The sequence below is a fragment of the Gallus gallus genome, chromosome 11, assembly GCF_016699485.2.
Source record: "Gallus gallus isolate bGalGal1 chromosome 11, bGalGal1.mat.broiler.GRCg7b, whole genome shotgun sequence".
Lineage (NCBI taxonomy): Eukaryota > Metazoa > Chordata > Aves > Galliformes > Phasianidae > Gallus > Gallus gallus.
The window spans coordinates 1,365,259-1,384,711 of record NC_052542.1 but is presented as its reverse complement, the minus strand read 5'-3'; the positions used below and the strand labels follow the sequence as shown (position 1 = coordinate 1,384,711).

The window sequence follows — 19,453 nt, the reverse complement described above, 5'->3', positions numbered from 1 at the left end:
GCGTGGTGCCACCGCGGGGAGCTTATAGCGGGGGGAGGCGGGAGGAGAGGGGAGGGAGGGGCGGGGGGTGGCCAATGGGGGAAACGGAGGGAGGGGCGGGGAGGGAGGAGCGGGCTCGGCACGGCTCGGTTCGGTTCTGCTCAGTTTGGCGCAGTTGGGTTCGGCGCAAATAGGAGCGGCTCAGCTCGGTTCGGAGCCGCGCGGGGCTCAGCTCAGCTCAGCTCCGCTCAGCTCGGCACGGGTCGGTTCGGTTCGGTTCAGTGCTCTCCAGCTCGCTCCAGCACGGTTCGGTTCGGTTCTGCTCCGTTTGGTCAGTTCAGTTGGGTTCAGTTCCGTTTGGTTCCCTGCGCTCCGTTCGAGTTGGCTCCGTTCAGCTCAGCATGGCACGGTTCACTTTGGTTGGGTTCAGCCCAGCTTGGCTCAGCCCAGCTCAGTGCCCGTGGCACCGGTGCCACTGCGCTCAGTCCCCAGGCTGAGCACCCCAAAGGGGGCTGCCACCACGCACAGCCCCGCAGCCCCCACGGCCGGGCTGGGGGTCTCCATCCCCTCCCGCAGGCACATGGATGTGCGGTGCCACCGGGGCCACCCCGTGGGACCAGACCCCAAGCAGATAAGTGAGGTGTGAACTGCATCCCAGGTGCTCTCCAGGCCCTCTGGGGTTTGGGACCAAGGTGATCCCAAGCCATCCCCCAACCCGCTGCTGCGTTTGCTCCCTGCCATGCTGAATGCACCCGGCACCGCTCCAGAGGTGTGCCACGAGCAGCAGGTGCTGGGGCAAAGTCCTCTCCTTCCCATCTTTATGACTCGGCGTGATTGCTCTGCCAGGCTTTAATATTCCACCAACCCTCCGTGCTCAGTTACCCTGCGACGGAGCATCGCTGCCGCGTCCGCCAGGCTCTGCTCCCAAAAGCTTTGCCGTCGGATGGAGGATGCCGACGCCGTCCTTCGCCAAAGAACCACGTGTGGTATGAATGCAACCCCCTTGGTCCCATCGGAGAAAACAGATTTCATCAGCTGCCGGAGGCTCGGCGGGAGGGCAGCGGCCAACAAACAGGCTGGGGTGGTTTTTCCGGGGTGTGGTGTGGTGGTGGTGGGACCCGGTTGGGTTCGCAGCCCGGCTCTTCCCGGCCGGGGAATGCAGGGAATGCCAGCCAGGGAGAGGAGGAGGGATGTGCCCAACGCATCTCCCATCTTGGGATGTGGTTTGTGGGGTCCTCAGGGTCCTTCCCAGCTGCAAACTTCAAGGCAGGGTGCGTAGGAACCTCAATTTCACCAGGCTTGGAAACACCTCACTGAAGAAAGTTAGTTTTCCAAAGAGCAGAATAGTAATTTTTGACCAGTTCCCCCTTGTTTGGCTAGATCAGCAGATGGTTCTTGATGAGAAATATGGCACTACTTGAGGTCTTCAGCTGCTTTCTGCACCCCAGGTTGCTCAGAGGCTCTCCTTCTTGGAAGCTAAATGCTGTCCTCAGTGCATGCAGATCTGAATCTGTAGGAGAAGGGGTTGCCCAACCATCATGAGGTCCCTTCCAACCCAAGCCATTCTGTGATTGATGATTTACCCACAAAGCATCACTTGTGCTCATCACCGTTAGCTGAGCATCTACCTGCTCTGACTCAGTCTACCCACCCATCTGTCTGTCCATCCATCCAACCAGCTGTCCATCTGTCCACTCATCCATCCATCCATTTGCCCCTCCATCCATGTCTGTCCACCCATCCATTTGAACATCCACCTTTTGTCCGTCCACCCATCTGTCCATCCATCCCTCTATCCATCCATTTGTCCACCCATCTGTCCATCCATCCCTCTATCCATCCATTTGTCCACCCATCTGTCCATCCATCCCTCTATCCATCCATTTGTCCACCCATCTGTCCATTCATCCATCTGCCATCCATTTGCCCATCCATCCATCCATCCACCCATCTGTGCCCACCCACCCTCCCAGCATCTCCTCGCTCCCTGCCCCATCCCTCTCACCGCGGGTGCCCTCGGTGGCTGCTCCTTTGCAGACAATGCCTGCCCTTGTTCATCTCCCCGTTGCTCAACCCCGTGCTGTTAGGAAATGCTGCTGAGATCCTCATTACCTTTTGACCTACTTGACACCCTCCATGCCCATTTGGCTAATTGCGGCTCACCTCTGCGGGCTGGAAGCAGGGCTGGGTGGGTCACACCTGAGCTCAGCACGGTCCCTATGGGGGATCTGTCTTCCTCGTGCTCCCCTTGCCTTAGGCTGTTCCTACAGCTCGGTGGAGCCTCCCATGACGAACAGGTTTGGAGATAATCGTTCCCCTCCCTAATCTCATCTCTGGAAGATTCATCGCATTGTTTTCAGGCTGTTTGCTCAGGGCTGGGAGGGCTGGGAGGGATGTGATTCACCCAGCACTGCTCCCACAGGTGCTTCATCCCCCCCCCAGGACATCCTCTCCTTTCGCCAGTCCCTCCCCAGGGACACCTCCACGTCCATCCCCACCCAAGGGGAAGGATGCCCAGTGACATCCACGGCCAGGGGTCCCCTTCTCATTGGAAAATCCCAGGCTCTGACCTGTGGGGTCAGGCTGTGCAGCCCTTTACAAAACACATCTCCACTTCCAGCCAGACTCGCAGCTTTGGGAGAGGTTTCACCTTCTGGAAAGCTGCTTTCCCAGCTGAAGCTCACGTTCCCACTCCCATCTCTCCTCTCTTGCTGGGCTTTCCACACTGCAGTGTGCTGGGTAAGCAGGACTGAGCACCCCACATGTATTGCCAAGAGCTGGGGGCCCCTTCCTGTGGCTGCAAAGCATTGGTGATGCTCAAGGAGGGGTACGGGGTCCCTGCACCCCATCTCAGCCAACAGAGGGGGAGAAGCCGCTTGGCATGTCCTGCTCAGCATCCCCATCCCCATCTGGGCTCATCTCGAGGCTGAGCCCTTCTCTCCATCCCATCAACCCATCGTCACCTCCCACCTCCCTTCTCCATGGCATCCGCAGGACCTCGCTATTATGGTGATGGAGCAAATGTGCCTTCCTCCCGGCCCCAGTGACACACTGCCTCCTCCGCCCCAGGACTGGGACAGTGGGTCACGGCACAGTGACCCATTTCCCGTCCTCCACCTCCGTGTGCCCGCCGTGCTGAGCATGCCACCACCCGGCCTTGCTCAAGAGGTGAGGACCCACGGGACGTATGGGGACACGTCCCTGCGCAGTGCCATGCACGTGGCCGCCGTGCCCCCTCGTGGCAGCACGACATGGGGACAGCGGGTGGCACAGAGCTTGGGGACTAGGAGAGGGGCTGGAGGTGCCACCAGTCGCAACCTGTGGAGATGGGGATGTGACCCGGAGCACCCCACATGGCGCCGCTGGTGACACCCAGGTGTACCTGCGTCCCCACCTCCCCCTCCACCCGGGTGGTGTTTTTGGCACAGTCCGTGCATGCCACAGCCAAGCCAAGCACTTCAGGCGCCTCTCAAGGGCAGCGCATGCCGGGGAGGCCTGGAAATATCCCCAAGGCTGCAGAGCCATAAAAACATCTGGAATGAAAACACAGAGAGAGGGCAGACGAGGCCTTCAGTAAGGACACAGCCCCTGGGGGGGGTGGCATTGCATCCTGGTATGGAGACATCAGGCTGTCCCTGAGCCATGAGCCAGGGGATGGAGGTGGGGCAGAGGGATGCAGGGGTGCTGTGCCACCCTGGTATCCTGCACCATGGGGATATGGGGACACCGGGCTGCCCAGGGATGCTGCAGAGCATCACCCCATGCCCCAGGAACGGGGACAAGGGACACCACCAGCAGCACACATCACATCACTTTATTGTCACAGCAGCCAAACCCAGGTCCCAGCGGGGGTCCGGGTCCAGCCCCTCTCCCTCCAGTACTGCTCCAACTCCCACCGCAGCATGTGCTCCTCCATCCTGCATCCTCCATCCTGCATCCTGACCCCACAGAGCAGCTCTGGGGCATCGCTCCCATTGTGCTCTGAAGCTAGAGGTGAGACCGAAGGTGCGGAGCGTGCCAAGCATCCCCGTGTCCTTCCCCATGGGATGCAGGTTGTCACTTCACACCTCCATACCCGGTGCCCTTCCCAAGCCCAGTGCCTGCACCAGCTCATCACTCAGCCCACTCTTCAGAGTCCGTCGCACTGCGAGAACAGGAGAGCAGCTGCTGGGTCACTGTGCATTGGGCTTTGTGGCCTTGGTGTGGGGATGAGATAAGGGGTCCTGGTGGCATGGGTGGGTGCCGGGGTTGCGGCTGTGTGAGGGGTCTGAAGGGGTCAGGGAAAGGTGGCAAGGCATGGGGTGGCATGGGGACAGAGACACAGAGTTGGGACTGGGACACAAAAGGTGGGAAAGAGCACCTGAGCAGAGATCCAGAGATGGGAAGTAGCAGAGGGGCAGAGAACAGAGACATTGATGAGACATACGACAAAGTAAAGGGATGGGAAAGGGGAATACAGAGATGGAACAGGTGTGGGAGCAAGGACATGGAATGGGGCCAGGGACACTGAGATGGCAGACGAGCATCTGAACAGGGACACAGGGATGAGCAAGGATAGAATATGGAGACAGGGCACGGCGGCCAGGACACAGGGGCACGGGGTGTGGGGACAGTGGCAGTGGGGACTCACAGGACTTCCTGTTGCCGCGGGACCTCCTGCGCTCCCGGCTGGGGCAGGGCCGGGGGTTGGCACTGTGCGTCACCGACTTCACCAGGCGGTCCATGATCTCATCTGAGGCGTCGTCGGGTGAGCTGGGAACGTCCTCCTGGGCTGGGGAGCCCTGACTTGGGGTGGTGAGCCCCGTCCCTGCATGGGAACATGGGGATGCTGGCATCAACTGGGCGCTCCCTGCGGCCACCCCAATGTCACCCCATCCCTAGGTGATGTGCTCCTACCGCGGCCACCCCGACTGCGGCGGGCAGGGACATCCGTGGGCGAGCTCAGGACGCTCTTCATGCTCTCGTGGCCCACCTCTGCCTGCTCCTGCTGCGTGGGGCTGGCTGACACCACGGCGGGTGGTGATGCCTCGGTGATGCCAGAGAACTTCTCGGTCTGCAGCAGTACAAGAGGCAGGCATTGGGGACACAGCTCAGAATCACAGAATCACAGAATCATTCAGGTTGGAAAAGACCTCCAAGATCAGGTCCAACCATCAACCCATCACCACTATGACCACTCATGGAATCATAGGATTGTAGAATCACAGAATCATTCAGGTTGGAAAAGACCTCTCAGATCCCCAAGCACAACCCCAGCCCACTCCCACCATGCCCACGTCCCTCAGTGCCACATCCCCACGGCTCTGGGACACCTCCAGGGGTGGTGACTCCCCCACCTCCCTGGGCAGCCATGCCACCGCCTCACCGCTCTGTTAGAGAAGGAATTGTTCCTAATATCCCATCTGAACACCCCCCGGCACAACGTGAGGCCATTCCCTCTCATTCTATCAGCACAGGGTACAGTGGTGGCATGGTCAGCCCCATACCTCTGTGATGAGCCGGCCACGCGTCTTGTTGCGCTCACGGTGGGCCGCACGCTTCTTCTGCTGCTGCAGGACGCGCTCCCGGCACGTGCGGTACTCCAGGGCGAACTCCCGCAGCAGCTTGCAGATGGGCATCACCTTCACGTCCCGCGCAGCGCTTGCCGGGTACCCCAGGTAGAGCAGGAAGGAGTGGAACCTGCAGGGACACCCATCAAGGCACGGCCACCCCACCGCAGGTTGACTTCGGGGCCGGTGGTGCAGCGGGGTTAGGACCCACCTGTTAAGGACGCGCCGGTGCACCACCTTCAAGACGACGATGCGTTGGGTGCTGTCCTTGAGGAAGTCCGTCAGCTTGCTCTTCAGCACTGGCTTGGCCTCGTGCTTGGCAATCACCTTCAGGTTGTCCCAGGAGGCCCGGCAACGCCGCTCCAGCTGCACCAGGCTGTTGGCCAACTCATCAAAGTCAACCTAAGCGGGGGGAGATATTGTCCATTGGTGCTGGCGGTGGCGGTGGTGAGGTGAAGGTGAAGGTGTAGGGCCTGGGCCTGGTCTCACCTTGGCAGATCGCGTGATGGAGGCGATCTCTGAGTAGAGGTCCGTGGTTTCTGGGAACTTCTCCACCACCATCTGGCAGAGGTGGTGGAGCAGGGACTGCCGGTGCACTGTGTCCTTCACCTCCGACACCTTCTCCAGATAGCCCAGCTCAAAGCCTCTGCTCTGAAACCCCGATGCTCAGTGGGGCCTCTCCAACTTGCCACCCTCCCGTTGACAAAGAAGACCAGCACCACACCACTTCCCGAGCTTCTCATGGTCTTGGGCACGCACGTGCCATGGTTGGTCTTGTTCACACAGCACCCAAGCTGCATCCCCCAGCACCCCGTTCCTCACCTGGGAGCCATTCAGGAAGTTGCCCATGGCCAACAGCGTGGCCAGGATGCACTTGAAGGTGTGATTTCTGGCCAGCTGCTCCATGCCCACTTTCAGATCAAACAGTGGCTCTGCAATTTCCTGGATGGGGACAGGGGCAGGTGAGATCCCTTGGAAGTCACCTCCCTTGGGGGATCCTCAACCAGGAACATTTGTCCTCAACCATGGGCACAAGCACCCCATGTTTGCCTTAGGGCCCTGCAGCCCCATGTTGGGATGTGGCCGCTTCCCACCAGGATTGCCCATGGCTCATCGCAAGGACTCTGATGAGGGGAAGAGGGGGTACATGGCCCCATACCTGCTCCAGGCTCTCGTAGTCCAGCTTGAAGGCCCAGAGCTGGAGCCTGGCCGTCAGGTCGCTGATGGAGGACAATGAGAGCAGGAACTGCTCTGCAGAGCCCAAGGGCACGTCAGGGTTAGCCAGCTGGGCCTCCTGGATCTTCTGCTTCTCCTCCTCCGTTGGGACCATGGTCAGGATTTTCTAAGGCAGGCAGAAGGTTACATCAGATATCAGCAATGTCACTGTTCCTCCAGGATGGTGGAAGATGGGACATGTCACACCAGGGCCACCTACAGTGTGCCACACTGGCATCATGGGCACCATGGCACAGAGACCTCCTGACCAGGGGAAACGACCCCCACAGGGACCTTGGTGGGCCTAGATTCTCCAGTTCTCACCTCAATCCCTTCCTTACTGACTGCAAACTCATCAAAGTTGAGCACGGCTGTCTTGATGATGTGCACAGGTGGCAGCACCGTGAGGCCAATGTTGATGGCATTGCTCCTCTTGGGATCCAGCACCACCACCACTTTCTTTCCATCAGTAACTTTCTGCAAAGAGGACAGGGAGCAGGCTGGCAGCCAGGCAGGGGGCTCACCTTTGTGAATACACCATGGGATGTGGGGGTGAACCACACCTATGCGTTGATCATCATCACCCCCCACCCCATCCTCCCCACTGAGTCTCAAGGCTCTAGCTACCCATCCTCAACACAGCATGGGGGTGACAGTGCCTTGAGACTACAACAGCCCCCAAAAGCTCTGGCCTGCCGGTACCTTGGAAGCTGGCATCTCTTTTGCACGGGACTCAAAGAGATGCTCCAGTTTGGCAGTGTTGACCTCAACGTTTTGCAGGGATGCCCACAGTGTCGCCTGCCCAAACCTGCCTGACCCCACAGTGCCATCCAGCTGCTTCAGCTCCTTCCAGAAGAGCTTCACTGTCCTCTTCTTCTTGGCTTGGGAAGGGCCATCCATGGTGGAGGGGCCTGAGAACCCTGGGGGAGGCGGGCAGCCAGGGACCATAGGTGGTGGAGGTGGAGGTGGTGGGCAACCAGGGACCACTGGGGGAGGAGGTGGAGGTGGTGGGCAACCGGGAACCATAGGAAGTGGAGGGGGAGCCATGAGAACTCCCGCACTCGCTGCCTCGATGCTGCCAGGAAGGAAGGAGCCATTGGCAATAGGTCCCGAGTCCAAGACGTCCAAGTCCTCTTCCTCCCCCAGGTCAGTGAAGTCCAGGTCCTTGATTTTCAGTTGCACGGGGCCAGCCTCCAGGCGCTCCCACGACAACTCCACGTCGTTCTTGACAGGCATCATGACGGTGTTCTCCAGCTTCTGCGTGTGGCTCTCAGCATCGATGCTGGATGCAGCACGTGCCAGCTTGGCGTGGGCACTAGCCACCAGCCCGTCTGGAGCCCTGCCGTGGGGCCGGGCACTCTCTTGTTCCTGACCACCAGGTCCCTCGGCACAGCTGGACCCTGCGTCCGTCTCCACCTCTCCTTGGCGCGAGGACAATGATGGCTCCTCGGGGAAGACCTTCTGCCTCCCTGGCTCCGAGGAGCCCTTGGCATAGAGCATGTCCAGCATGAACTTGGTATCAGAGATGGTGCTACAGGAGTCAAAGACGTCCTGCCGGCCTGCGTGGGACCCTGCGGAGAGATAGAGCCCACCTGTAGGAGAAGGTGCTGCTGGGCTGCACATAGGGCTTGGAGCCCATTCCTTATGGGAAGATGCTTGGGGGCGGGATGGCCAGAAAAGGTTGCCAAGAGAAGTTGTGGACACCCCATCCCTGGAAGTGTTCAAGCCCAGGTTGCATGGGGTCCTGGGCAGCCTGACCCGGTGGGGGACACCCTGCTCACAGCAGGGGTTGGAACAGGATGATCTTTGAAGGTCCCCTCCAACCTAAGCTGTTCAGTGGCACCAGTACCACCATGGCACACAGTACCGTGGGGTGGGCTGTGGCCAGAGGGGCTCCTGATGCCCACACGGGGGTCCTGGTAGGGACATACTCCCAACCCAGCCCTGCACGTACTCATGCGGGGTGGTTCTGTGCCAGCATCAGGGTTACTGCCGTCCCCATCCCAAGTGACGGGATGCTCCAGTGGTGTAACATCGCTGAGGATGTCGATCCGTCCCTTTGCCATGGCAGACATCTTCTCCTTCTGGGCAGCAGCCAGGTTCTCCAAGAAGCGAGCTCTGCGAGACAGGGACAGGTGTTGGCTGGGAGCATGGTGAAGATGGGGATGGACAAACCACACCATACAGCACCACACAACGAGCCCCGCATGGGGCCAATCCGCAACAAAATCTTCGGCATGAGCCACACCATAGCAGGATCCACCCATGGCCCCAGCCATCTCCAAGCACTTCAGAGAGATGGGTAAGGCCACCATGGCTTGGGAATAGCAAGACAAGGATGTAATGGCCCAGCGGGAGGCAGGGAAAGCATGGGGACAGAATTGCTGAGGTCAGCATGGACCTCTGGAGGTCATCTGGTGCCACCCTGCTCCAGCAGGGCCACCCTGAGCTTTGCCCAGCACCATGTCGAGGCAGCTTCTGATCATCTCTAAGGATGGAGACTCCACCACCTCCCTCCACCACCTCTGCCACTTGGACCCAAGCTGATATCCACCGCAACAAGCTGCAAGACCAAGCTCCCAGAAGGGCACCGAGTGTTGGAGCTGGGACACGTGGGACCCTCCTGCTCCTCTTGCCCTGCATGACTGGGAGCATCCAGCCTGAGGAAGCGCATGCCTGGAGACACACGCATGCCTCTACTTACTCAAACCTCTTCAGAATAGGTTTGTCCCCATGCAAGGAGGGGGCATCCTCCCGCCTGAGGGAAAACAGGGGTTAGCCCCTGCTAATGGAGATCTCTTGCCCCCAGCCCCAGCCCCATGGCACGGCATAGGGCCCCCCAGCAAGAACTGCTCTTGCATGGTGTTGGTGACGCTGGGAGCACTGTCCTTGTCACCAGTACCACCCGACCTGCCACCAGGATGCTGCAGGCTGGAGAGGGCATGGGAGCCCCATAAGGGGTTGGAGGGTGCTGTCACCCCAAGTGGGACAGCTGTGGTATGGGGGTCCTGGCCACCCAGAGAGGGTGCAAGCAGAGGAGATGAAGGGCTGGGTACAGCAAGCAGGTGTCACACAGAGCACGGGCACTTACCAGACAGCAGCAGGTTGGTGCAGCCTGCAAAAGGAAAAGATAGAAAGAGTGGGCAGAGGAGAGAATCAGCACGGGCAGAGAGGAGTGAGGGGGAAGAGATGGAGCTGGAGCAGAGGTGTGCACACCCCAGCGGGGCTAAGGATGCTGTGAAAGCCCTGCACTTGAATCATCTCACACTGCCCTTTCCTGTCCTGTGAACCTCGCCAGCCCCAGCATGCCCTAGGGACAGAGGGGATTTGGTGGTGGGACCCCCAGGGCATCATCCCTTACTTGTAGACACTCCTCTCCCCGACGCTGGGGGGCTCCTTCTCAGCTGGGGGGCTGGACAGGCTGAGCCTCAGGCTGGACGCACTGCTGAGAATGCTCTTGGGGCAAGGCCTGGAGGAAGAGGAGATGCAGACAGAGCACAGTGCCATGGGGGACTTCCCAACGTCACACTGCAGCATTCCTGCATCCCACACTTACTCCACTGGGATGCTCAGCTCAGGGCTGTCCTCAATAGGCGGCTCCTTCGGGGTGCTGGGGGTCTCATTTGGGGATGCGGGGCTCCCTGGGCTCTGCAGAGGGTCGGGCTCAGCACAGCTCCCCTGTGCTCTCCACCCACGCCGCCCCTCGTCTGTCTTCCTGCGCTCCTTGCGCCCGCCTGCCGGCGGCTCCTCCACGCCATCCTCCAGCCGCAGTGCGCTCTGCAGTGGGATGGGGACATGCTGTGAACCCCGGGGGGATGCGTCACACTGCCATCACCCTGGGCACCCCACTCACTTCATAGAGGACAAATTGCTGCTTCAGGTCGAGGTCAGTGCCTTTGCTGCTTAAATATTGCTGCACGACCCTCTCCATGCCCTGCTGCTCCAGGCAGTCCGTCACGTCGTAGAAGGAGTCTTGGTCTGGGAGGGCGGCCAGCGTCTGGGTGGTGGCAAAGGGACAGGGTTGGCACCGGGGACATAGGGACGCGGTGGTCCCATGGCACAGTCCTGATGCTCACCTTGTTGATCAACGTCATGGCGAACACCAGCAGCTCCGTGTCAGCCCCATTGCGCTGCTCAAGGATGGCCATCAGGTTGGACCATGGGCATGCACCTGGGACAAGCAACGCAGGTAGGTGGCACCAAGGCACTGCGGGTTTGGGGTACGGAGCACTGCATCCTGAGCATCTCACCCCCTCCTCATCCCCGCTGGAGGGCTCTTGGTGGGCTCCCATTGGCCATGACTGGCGCATGCCATAGCTGTCACACTCTATGGCTGGCACGGGGCATGGACAGCCCACGCCTTCTGCATCCAACCATCCCCAAGCTGAGATCCACGGTTGGGGTCCGGGGCTGCACCCACCTCTCGCCTGATCCACAGCATTGACGGCGCGGATGAGGAGCAGGGCATTGGGCTCCGTGTACTCCACGAAGACCAGCAGCAGCTTCAGGGCCATCTTCACCACCAGGCGAAACTGAGACAAGGGACAGTGGCTGTGGCAGGGTACTGCTGGTACAGGAGGCTGCACCCACTCTCCAGGGCTTGGCTTCACCGATGGCTTTGGTGAAGGGTACTGTGGGCTCAGGGTCCTACAGCTGGGATCCTGGTGGCCAATGGGTGCTGGCACCCAGAGTGAGGCCCTCTCTTATATTCTACCTCTGTGCCCAGGTCACATAAAGGGGCCATGGGGACTCTTGATGACATTGAAGAACAGCACCCAATGAGTGCAAGGCACTGAGCCCATCCTGAAGGCAAGGCATGGGGTGAAGCCCCAAGGGATAGCGCATGGGGACAGTCACAGCCAGGGGTGATGGCAGCTTACCGGGCTTCCTGACAGCGTGTACAGCCACTGGACGGTCTCGTTGTGGTTGATGACACCCTGCATCCCGTCCACGAAGAGCATGATCTGGCTCAAGGCTGCAAGGCAGGGGCACGGAGTGCTGGCATCAGGCGCGCTCCATCAGCGGTGCCACCGAGGGGGAGGACACGCCAAGTACCCACCACGGAGGATGTAGTTCTGGTAGTTCTGGTCCGCCTCTGCCCCCACGTTGATCAGGCACGTCAGCCCATCCAGGTTCACAAACTCTGGCACCAGGTCCTTGTCCTCCTGCGAGCGAAGCCCAGCGATGTCCCCACGCAGGTGCTGGGGACGTGGGCATCTCCAGGGTGGGGACACGGACCTGGGGCCACCTACCTGGAAGAGCTGCTTGAGGGAGAAGAGGGAGCGCCGCAGCTCCGGGCCCTGCGAGTTGTACAGCTTCTCTGCAAGCAAAGGCATGGGAATGGGCTGCTGGGCAGAGCGGCACAGAGGGACGTGGCACAGCGACGGGATGTGGGACACATGGGATGGGAGCAGCAGCAGCTCCACCACCGCCACTGCTTTCAGCGCTGCCACTTTCCTATTTTCTTTTCTTTCTGTTTTTTCTGCCCAGTGATGACACAAATATCCCCTCTGGTTTCCTGCGCTGAACCGAAACAGGAACCCGGGCAGGAGGCACAGCCCCGGGGCTGAGTTACCCACAGGAACCCCATCTGCACAACCCTGCGGGCATCGCTCCGCCACCCCCTTCGTCCCCATCCCACGGCTGGCAGCCTTCAAAGGAGGCACGCAGCTCGCCAAACCCATCTGTCTATTTTTTACTGTTTTCCTATGTATTTCGGCCAGGCCAACCAGCGCTCTGCCAAACCTTCCCGGAGCCTCCGGGACGGAGCATTCCAGAGCCTGGGAACCGCGCGTGGGGAGCGCGACCCTGACCCCATTGCCGGTCCTTTCCTTCCCAGCACCGCTGGCTTTTCCCCCCGCTCCGGATGGAAAGCATCAGTGCGTCCGAGCGCTTGTCCCCAAGTAAGCCATTTGTTTGCATTTGCCGGGGCTATATTTAGAGCTCGCTTGGATGACCCCAAATCCCCGCAGCGTGCGATGGACTTCCGGCCCCAGGGGTGAGGAGACCCCCCCCAGCTCACCAATGATGGCGTGGACACGGACGGAGAGCTGCGTGCGCAGGATCAGCGTTGGCCGCCGGCCCTTCCTAGGGCAAAGGGACGTGGGCTGAGCACTGGCATAGGGGCACCGTCCCCGTGCGCCCAGTGCCCCCCGCGTGTCTCACCTGACCTCCTCGTAGAAAGCCTCCAGGTCATCCTTCTGCTCCAGCAGGGACAGCTCCAGGTCCAGGTAGTGGCCGGATGGGGACACCTGCAGCGTGCAGTCCTCCAGCTGGGGACACACAGCCGGGTGAGATGGGGACCACCCGCTCACCCCAGGTTCCCTGCAGTGGGTGGCAGCAGTGTCCCTCCTGGCTGCTGGAGGAGGCAGCTCCACCCTCCCCTACCATGAACCCATGTACCCCAGGCCGCTCCCACTGAATCACAGGTGCCACTACGTCCCCTTCAGGAACTCCACCCCTGCACAGGGACAAGCACTGAGCTGCTGGAGAAATGGGGAGCCCTACACCGGGGGAAACACACAGCAAGGCTGGCCCCATGCCTTGGTGACCACATGCCTTGGTAGCCTAAGGCCTTGGTGACCACATGCTTTGGTGGCCACGTGTTTTGGTGGGTCCATGACATGGTGGTCCTATGCCTTGTTGGTCCCAAGCTTTGGTGGTCCGATGCCTTGGTGACCCCATTCCTTGGTACTCCCATGCTTTGGTGGTCCCATGCTTTGGTGACTACATGCCATGGTGACCCCATGCCATGGTGACCCCATGCTTTGGTGGCCCCATTCCTTGGTGCTCCCATGCTTTGTTGGCCCCATGCCTTGGTGGTCCCATGCTTTGTTGGTCCCAAGCCTTGATGACCACATGCTTTGGTGGTCCCATGCCTTGGCAGCCCCATGCCTTGGTGGGCCCAGGCCATCAACTTCCCTTGGTGAGATCCAGCCTGGTGGCAGTGGCTGTCCCCATCAGGGCAGGATCCCTGCACATGGTGAGCCCCACGTGGGCGTCCCAGTGTGTGGGCTGCACTGACTCAGCCCCATGACTCAGCCCCAGCTCCACATCCAGCCACGTAGTGGGAGGGGAAGGGCCAAAGGCAGCCCTGGTGCTACAGCATCCACCCCAGATCCTACAGCATCTGCTCCCATCCTACAGCATCCACATGCGCCCTCCCACGTCCCTCCCTGCAGCAGGGATAAACCCCTTTTATTAACCTCCCCAAAAAACTCCAAACACAGCGCATGATGCATCCAGGGAGGAGACATGGGGCTCATCACCAAAACCCTACTTTCAGCCCCAAATCACTCCAGGGGCCAGGAGCTGAGTTCCCACCATTCCAAAAGTCTGGGAAAGCCCCCGGGCAGCCCCATGCAGCACCACCAGGGATCCATCCCCTGCATCTCCCTGTGCTCGGTGTCCCAAGCAAGACTTTGCATGCATGATATCATCACCAAACCCAGAGGGCAAAAAGAAACAAGCCCAAACCATGCCGCGTGCATGGAGTGACGCTTCGCCGTCTGACTCAGCCTGCAGATAAGCAGCAATTTGGCAGGGCACTGCTGCTGGGCTGGACTCCATCACCGTGCTGTCAGCATCTCACCTCACTTCTTGCTGCCGCCAGCTATAGCCATACACACCAAACACTGCTGAGGGCTGGGGGAAGATTTCCACTCCTGCCCATGCGTCCTTCCAGGATGCACCAAAACGTGGCTCCCAAGCAGCTCCAGAGGGAAGAAATTGCCTCTGCTGTGAGCTGGGGTTAACAGCTGGCTGCTGTCAGGAGTGGTGACATGGCCCAGCTGGTACTCGCCATGTAAGCCTGGCTGTGCTCCCTACGAAGGATGCTCCAGTGCATGGGATGTGCCTACCTTGGCCAGTGTCATCCCCTGGGGAAAGGGACAAGAGACACAGCGTGGCACAGTGGGGGTGCGTTGCCATGCCGGGCATCATTGCTCCTTGGGCAAGATTGAGTTGTGCTGATGGGGACAGCACCGTGAGGCCACAGGGCAGTGGCTGTGTCCCTGCTCCCAGCTTTGATTCATTTGCCTCCAGCATGGGAAAGTGTTATACAGTGGCCTGGGATCACAGCGAAACCAGGGAGGGGAAAGAGAGGAGAGCATCCATCCCACACTCACACCTTCTGTAGCAACGCAGTGCCCTCTGGCTACTGGTTTTGGGGACTTTCTGGGACTTATCCCGAGGGGACAAGGACCATGCACAGGAGCATGGCTTCAGCCAGGTGGGAACACACAGCACCATGAGCTTCAATGCTCAGAGAGGATACACATAGCAAATGATGGCTCATGGATGCACCCAGAGCAGCACTGCCCTCTCCAAACCACTTAATGGAGATCCCTCCATGGGCCTGTGATGGAGATCCCTCCATGGAGCTGTGATGGAGATGCCTCTATGGGACAGTGATGGAGATACCACTGACCTGTAAGATGATGGACCCACATCTGGAGGTCTCCATAGCCAAGACACATCCAAACCACCCCCGCCATTCAAGCAACAACAAGCTGAGTGCCTTATCTTGGCGCAGCCCTGCACAGCATCCTTCTTATCTGCCAGTGCCGGAAGCACTTCCCCCATCTCCAACACTTTCTATTTTTTTGGCAACCACACTTTGCCAACTTTGCTGAGCTGTGGGGCTCTCCAGCATATTTAAATAAACACTTTGGTGACAGCGTGGGATGTGGGGACGGCCCCCACCTCCTCGGGATGGAGGCGATGGAGACCCAGCACCCAAACCCAAGAAATCCAAGGAAAAGACACTTTTGGAGAAACTTGGAGAAACCCCAAAGAGCTTTGAAACTGAGCTACAGGCTGCTCCTGGGGCAGAGCCAGAGCAACGCCCCGACTGCAAACCAGAGAGTGCAGTGCCATGGGACACCCTGCACGGCTTATGGAGAGGGCATGGGGGATTTACTGCAACTCATTTATCTCTGTCATGTTCTGCAGCCAAGGCCTGGTCTCGAGGCCACGGTTCAGCACAAAGCTCAGGATGAACGTTATGCAGTGTGAAGTAGGGCTCGTAGCTCACAGCATCCATAATTCAGCATTGCTCTGCACCCCACACCATGGGGACAGCCACCTTTGCGAGCCCCAAACTCCGACAAACCTCCTGTGCAAGCCAACCCAGCACAGCTCACATCTGAAATGCACACTATCGTGCCTGCAGCCTCTCCCCCATCCTCTTCTCACACCCTGAAGCACTGGGCAATGGGATCCACTTTGGGACGTTGGGCTGGGTGAGGTGTTTATTACCAGGTTCTGCCCTGTACCCTTTCCTGCTGATGGATGGCAGCAGATGGATGGGATAGTGCCCACTGTGGGGAGAAAAAGGAAAGGAAGGCAGGAGGGCTCTGGAGGGCACACAGCACACACGGCCCGGTGCTGCACACTTGCTGCCCTCTCCATCCAGCCCTGAGTTCCCCACGGCTCAAAGACCCCAAACCCACCAGAATCAAGGATTTGGGGCACACGGGAGACCCAGCCCCATCAAAGCAAGGACTTTGGGCAAGTGGGAGCCCCAAACCCACCGCCAACCCAGGTTTTGCTCTTCTGCAGGTTTCCAGAGGAGGGGGCTCCCACCATTTGGTTCTGCTGGGAAAATCCCTACGCTGACAGTGCTGGTGCGGGGTGCAGGTCAAGGGCACGCAAAGGGACATCCAGGGACAGCGGTGGCATGGAGATGGCCTCACCACCACCCTCTGCAATTCAGGTGGGCAGCCCGTTTGCAACAGGATTTCCTGTGCAGAGGTCACGTGCTTTTGTAGAAAGCACAGATTTTGCTGCAAAATACTCACAGGGGTTGAAAGCAAGCATGCACCCGGAGGGAGCATTGCTCAGTGGGGCCCTGCATGACTCGCTGGAAGCTCAGAAGAGATAGCATCGTCCCGGAGCAGAACAATGCGGCTGCGGAAAGCGGGCCGGGAAGGCATTCCAGGCACAAACACCTTCCGGAGAGCATGAAAAAGCCATCAGCTGCAGGGAGAGGAAGAGAGGGGCCGTGCGGCCGTGCACGTGTGGGCAGGGAGGGTAAATCCTGTGCGGTTCCATTCTGGGGGATGTGGGACACCCGGCGTGGGAGGACGCTGCTGAGCGAAGCGGGACGAGCCCAGCATCCAGGGCTGAGGTTTATAGGGGAAAAAATTAATAGTGACTGTTCATTTCCTAATTATAGCGCCGTGAGTAATGGGGCTGCGAGCGGCACCTGGCAGCGTGGGCACTGCATGGGGGAGGGTTGGCTCCAGCCCCACCATGTCCCTGTCCCCACGGTGGCACCCCGGGACAGCGATCCCGTTACAGCTCCGGGGTGGGGAGGACGCGTGCCTGAAACTTGAGTTTGCTCCATTCGTCATGTCTGGGGCTGCATGTTCCCAAACAAAGTGCGTTTAGTCACCAGCCAAAAATCCCATGACGGGGACACCACGAGAGGCTGCTGCTCTGCTTCATGAAAAAATGAAAGTAGGGACGTGCGGAGCTTGTTTGGCTCAGGGGAAGGTCTCGCAGCAACCCTCTTCCCATTGCCTCGCTCCCAGCTTTGCGCATCGGTGCCATGGAGATGCGCGGCCATGGCTGAAGCGCTGCCATGTGCCACACCGGGGGGGGGAGAAAGGGGAGAAAGGGGAGAAAACCCACCCACCCCATCAGGAAGGGTCTGGAAATGGCACTCTGATGGCAGCACACCAACAGGGGACCCCAAGGCAGGAGGGACCGTGGGGAGAGGAGGTTCCAGCCTGGGTTGGGACGCCAGCACCGCTCCGGACCCCCGGTGCTGCGCCTCCTTCCTCCCCACTTCCCGGAGGAAGTTGCTCAGTGCATGACTTTCTGCGGGGCTTTCCTTCCAGCCCATGCAAACGCTGAGTGGGACAAGGGGCAGGCAGCCCTGCAGCCCCGTGCGTGGCCAGGCAGCTGAATCCCACGGTCGGGCCGCGCTGGGGGCTCACTGCGCTCCATCGCACTGTGCTGTGGGATGCTGACGCAGCGCCCCAGGCCATTGCCGTCGGATGGGAACCGGCCCCAAAAAGCAGAGCCACTTCCTCCGCGACGCCGGGCGGGACGACGCCGGGGGGGACGGCGGCAGACACCGCTTCCGTGGGCACGGGGGCTCTCGGGGCCACCCGGTGGCACTGCCCACGCTCCGGTAACCGCGGCAGCAGCGGTGTCCCCATGGCAGCGCACGGCTACACACGGCCACGTCCTTCCGACGTGGGGATGTGGATACGGCTGTGCCCACTCTCTGTAGGGTTTTCCGAGCCCCCCACTATCCCCTTCCGACCCAAGCAGCGACCGGGCACCGCGAAGCCCCACGGGACCCCAGCCCCACGGCCACGCCGGGGATGCTCAGCACGCCTCCCCCACCTCCCGTCCCCTCTATTTACCGGCAGCGGCGCTCCCAGCAGCCGGTGCACCGCGGGCAGCTGCGCTCCCAGGGCCAACGCTTCCTCCACGGCGTAAACAGGCGCCCGTCGGGGCTCCGGGAAACTGCCGCAGCCGAAGGGATCGGAGTCTTCCAGGTACTGCACCCGGCACGGGACCGCAGCCTCCGCCATGGCGGCACCGCCACCGCCGCCGCACCGCGCCCGGAGCTCCGGGGGTGGCATCGGGACAGCCCCCGGCACCGCCCCGGCTCTGAGCCGGCACCGCCCCGCGCTCGGGCGCCCTCCGCGGGTGTAAGCGGGGCTTTGCTCGGGCGGCTCCAAAGGGTAAAGGGGGGCGGGGGGAGGGGATGGCGTGCTGGGGGGGCTGCGGGGGGCGAGAGGGCGTAGGGATGCTCCGAGGGCACCGAGGGGCTCCAGGTGCACAGGGATGCTCTGGGTGCCCCGCATGCATGGGGTGTGCAGGGATGGTCCCTCGGGGGGGGACTGCAGGGGGACAGAGGGACAGCAGGTGATGGAGGAGACAGCAGGGGGATGGAGGGGACAGGAGGTGATGAAGGGAAAGTAGATGATGGAGGGACAGCGGGGGGACAGAAGGGACGGTAGGTGATGGAGGGACAGCATGGGGATGGAGGAACAGCAGGTGATGAAGGGAGAGTATTTGATGGAGGGACAGCAGGTGATGGAGGGATTCTAGGTGATGGAGGAGCAGCATGGGGATGGAGGGTCTAGCAGGTGATGGAGGAGATAGCAAGGGATGGAGAGGACGGCAGGTGATGAATGGTGATGGAGGGGACAGCAGGGAGACGGAGGGGACATGAGGGTGGTGAAGGGGGGACCAAGGCAGGTGCAAGGAGACCACTGAGGGGCAGGAGGCTTTGGGGCATGTACGGGGGGACCAGAGCTGGGGTGAGGTGGCATAGAGGTGCTGCTTGGGGTGAGCGGGGCAGTGCTGGGGACCAGGAGGTGACATTGGGGTGATGCTGGGGACCAGGACAGGTGGGACTGCAGAGGTGACACCGTGGCAGCATTGGCTTCTAGGGCAGATGGAGGTGACACTGGGGCAGCGTGGGGGACTGGGGCAAGCGGGGGTGGCACCGGGGCATTACTGGAGACCGGGGTGAGCGGGGATGGCATCGGAGTGGCATCAGACAGCACTGGGGACCGCGGCGGCTGCGGGGGGAGGCACCGAGGCAGGCGGTGGTGACACCTGGTCGTCGCTGGGGACCTGTGCAGTGCCGGGGACCGGGGCGGGTGGAGCGGCTCCGGGGCGGGGCGGGCGCTGCGGGGCGGGCCGGGCTCTGCCCCCGCCGTTGCCGGTGACGTCGCGGCGGG

The 19,453-nt window shown here is 60.8% G+C and overlaps 1 protein-coding gene across 2 annotated transcripts; it reads right to left on the bottom strand.

Annotated features, from left to right (window-relative positions):
* Positions 1-3,774: 3,774 nt before the first annotated feature.
* Positions 3,775-18,324, bottom strand: FHOD1 (formin homology 2 domain containing 1). Of its 2 annotated transcripts, XM_015279133.4 has the most exons (24): positions 18,122-18,324; positions 12,909-13,015; positions 12,766-12,830; positions 11,996-12,063; positions 11,803-11,908; positions 11,624-11,718; positions 11,164-11,275; positions 10,820-10,914; positions 10,597-10,740; positions 10,300-10,520; positions 10,105-10,212; positions 9,835-9,858; positions 9,448-9,501; positions 8,698-8,861; positions 7,446-8,314; positions 7,068-7,220; positions 6,688-6,870; positions 6,351-6,470; positions 6,018-6,179; positions 5,740-5,930; positions 5,466-5,658; positions 4,876-5,032; positions 4,610-4,786; positions 3,775-4,123 (listed from the first exon to the last, which is right to left on the bottom strand). In XM_015279133.4, the coding sequence occupies exons 1-24, from the start codon at positions 18,290-18,292 to the stop codon at positions 4,041-4,043; spliced, it is 3,822 nt and encodes a 1,273-aa protein (XP_015134619.3). In that variant the 5' UTR covers positions 18,293-18,324; the 3' UTR covers positions 3,775-4,040. The 2 variants fall into 2 exon arrangements, with proteins under 2 accessions (XP_015134619.3, NP_001012792.2); NM_001012774.2 differs by lacking the exons at positions 9,448-9,501; positions 9,835-9,858 and having other exon boundaries at positions 3,779-4,123.
* Positions 18,325-19,453: the final 1,129 nt, after the last annotated feature.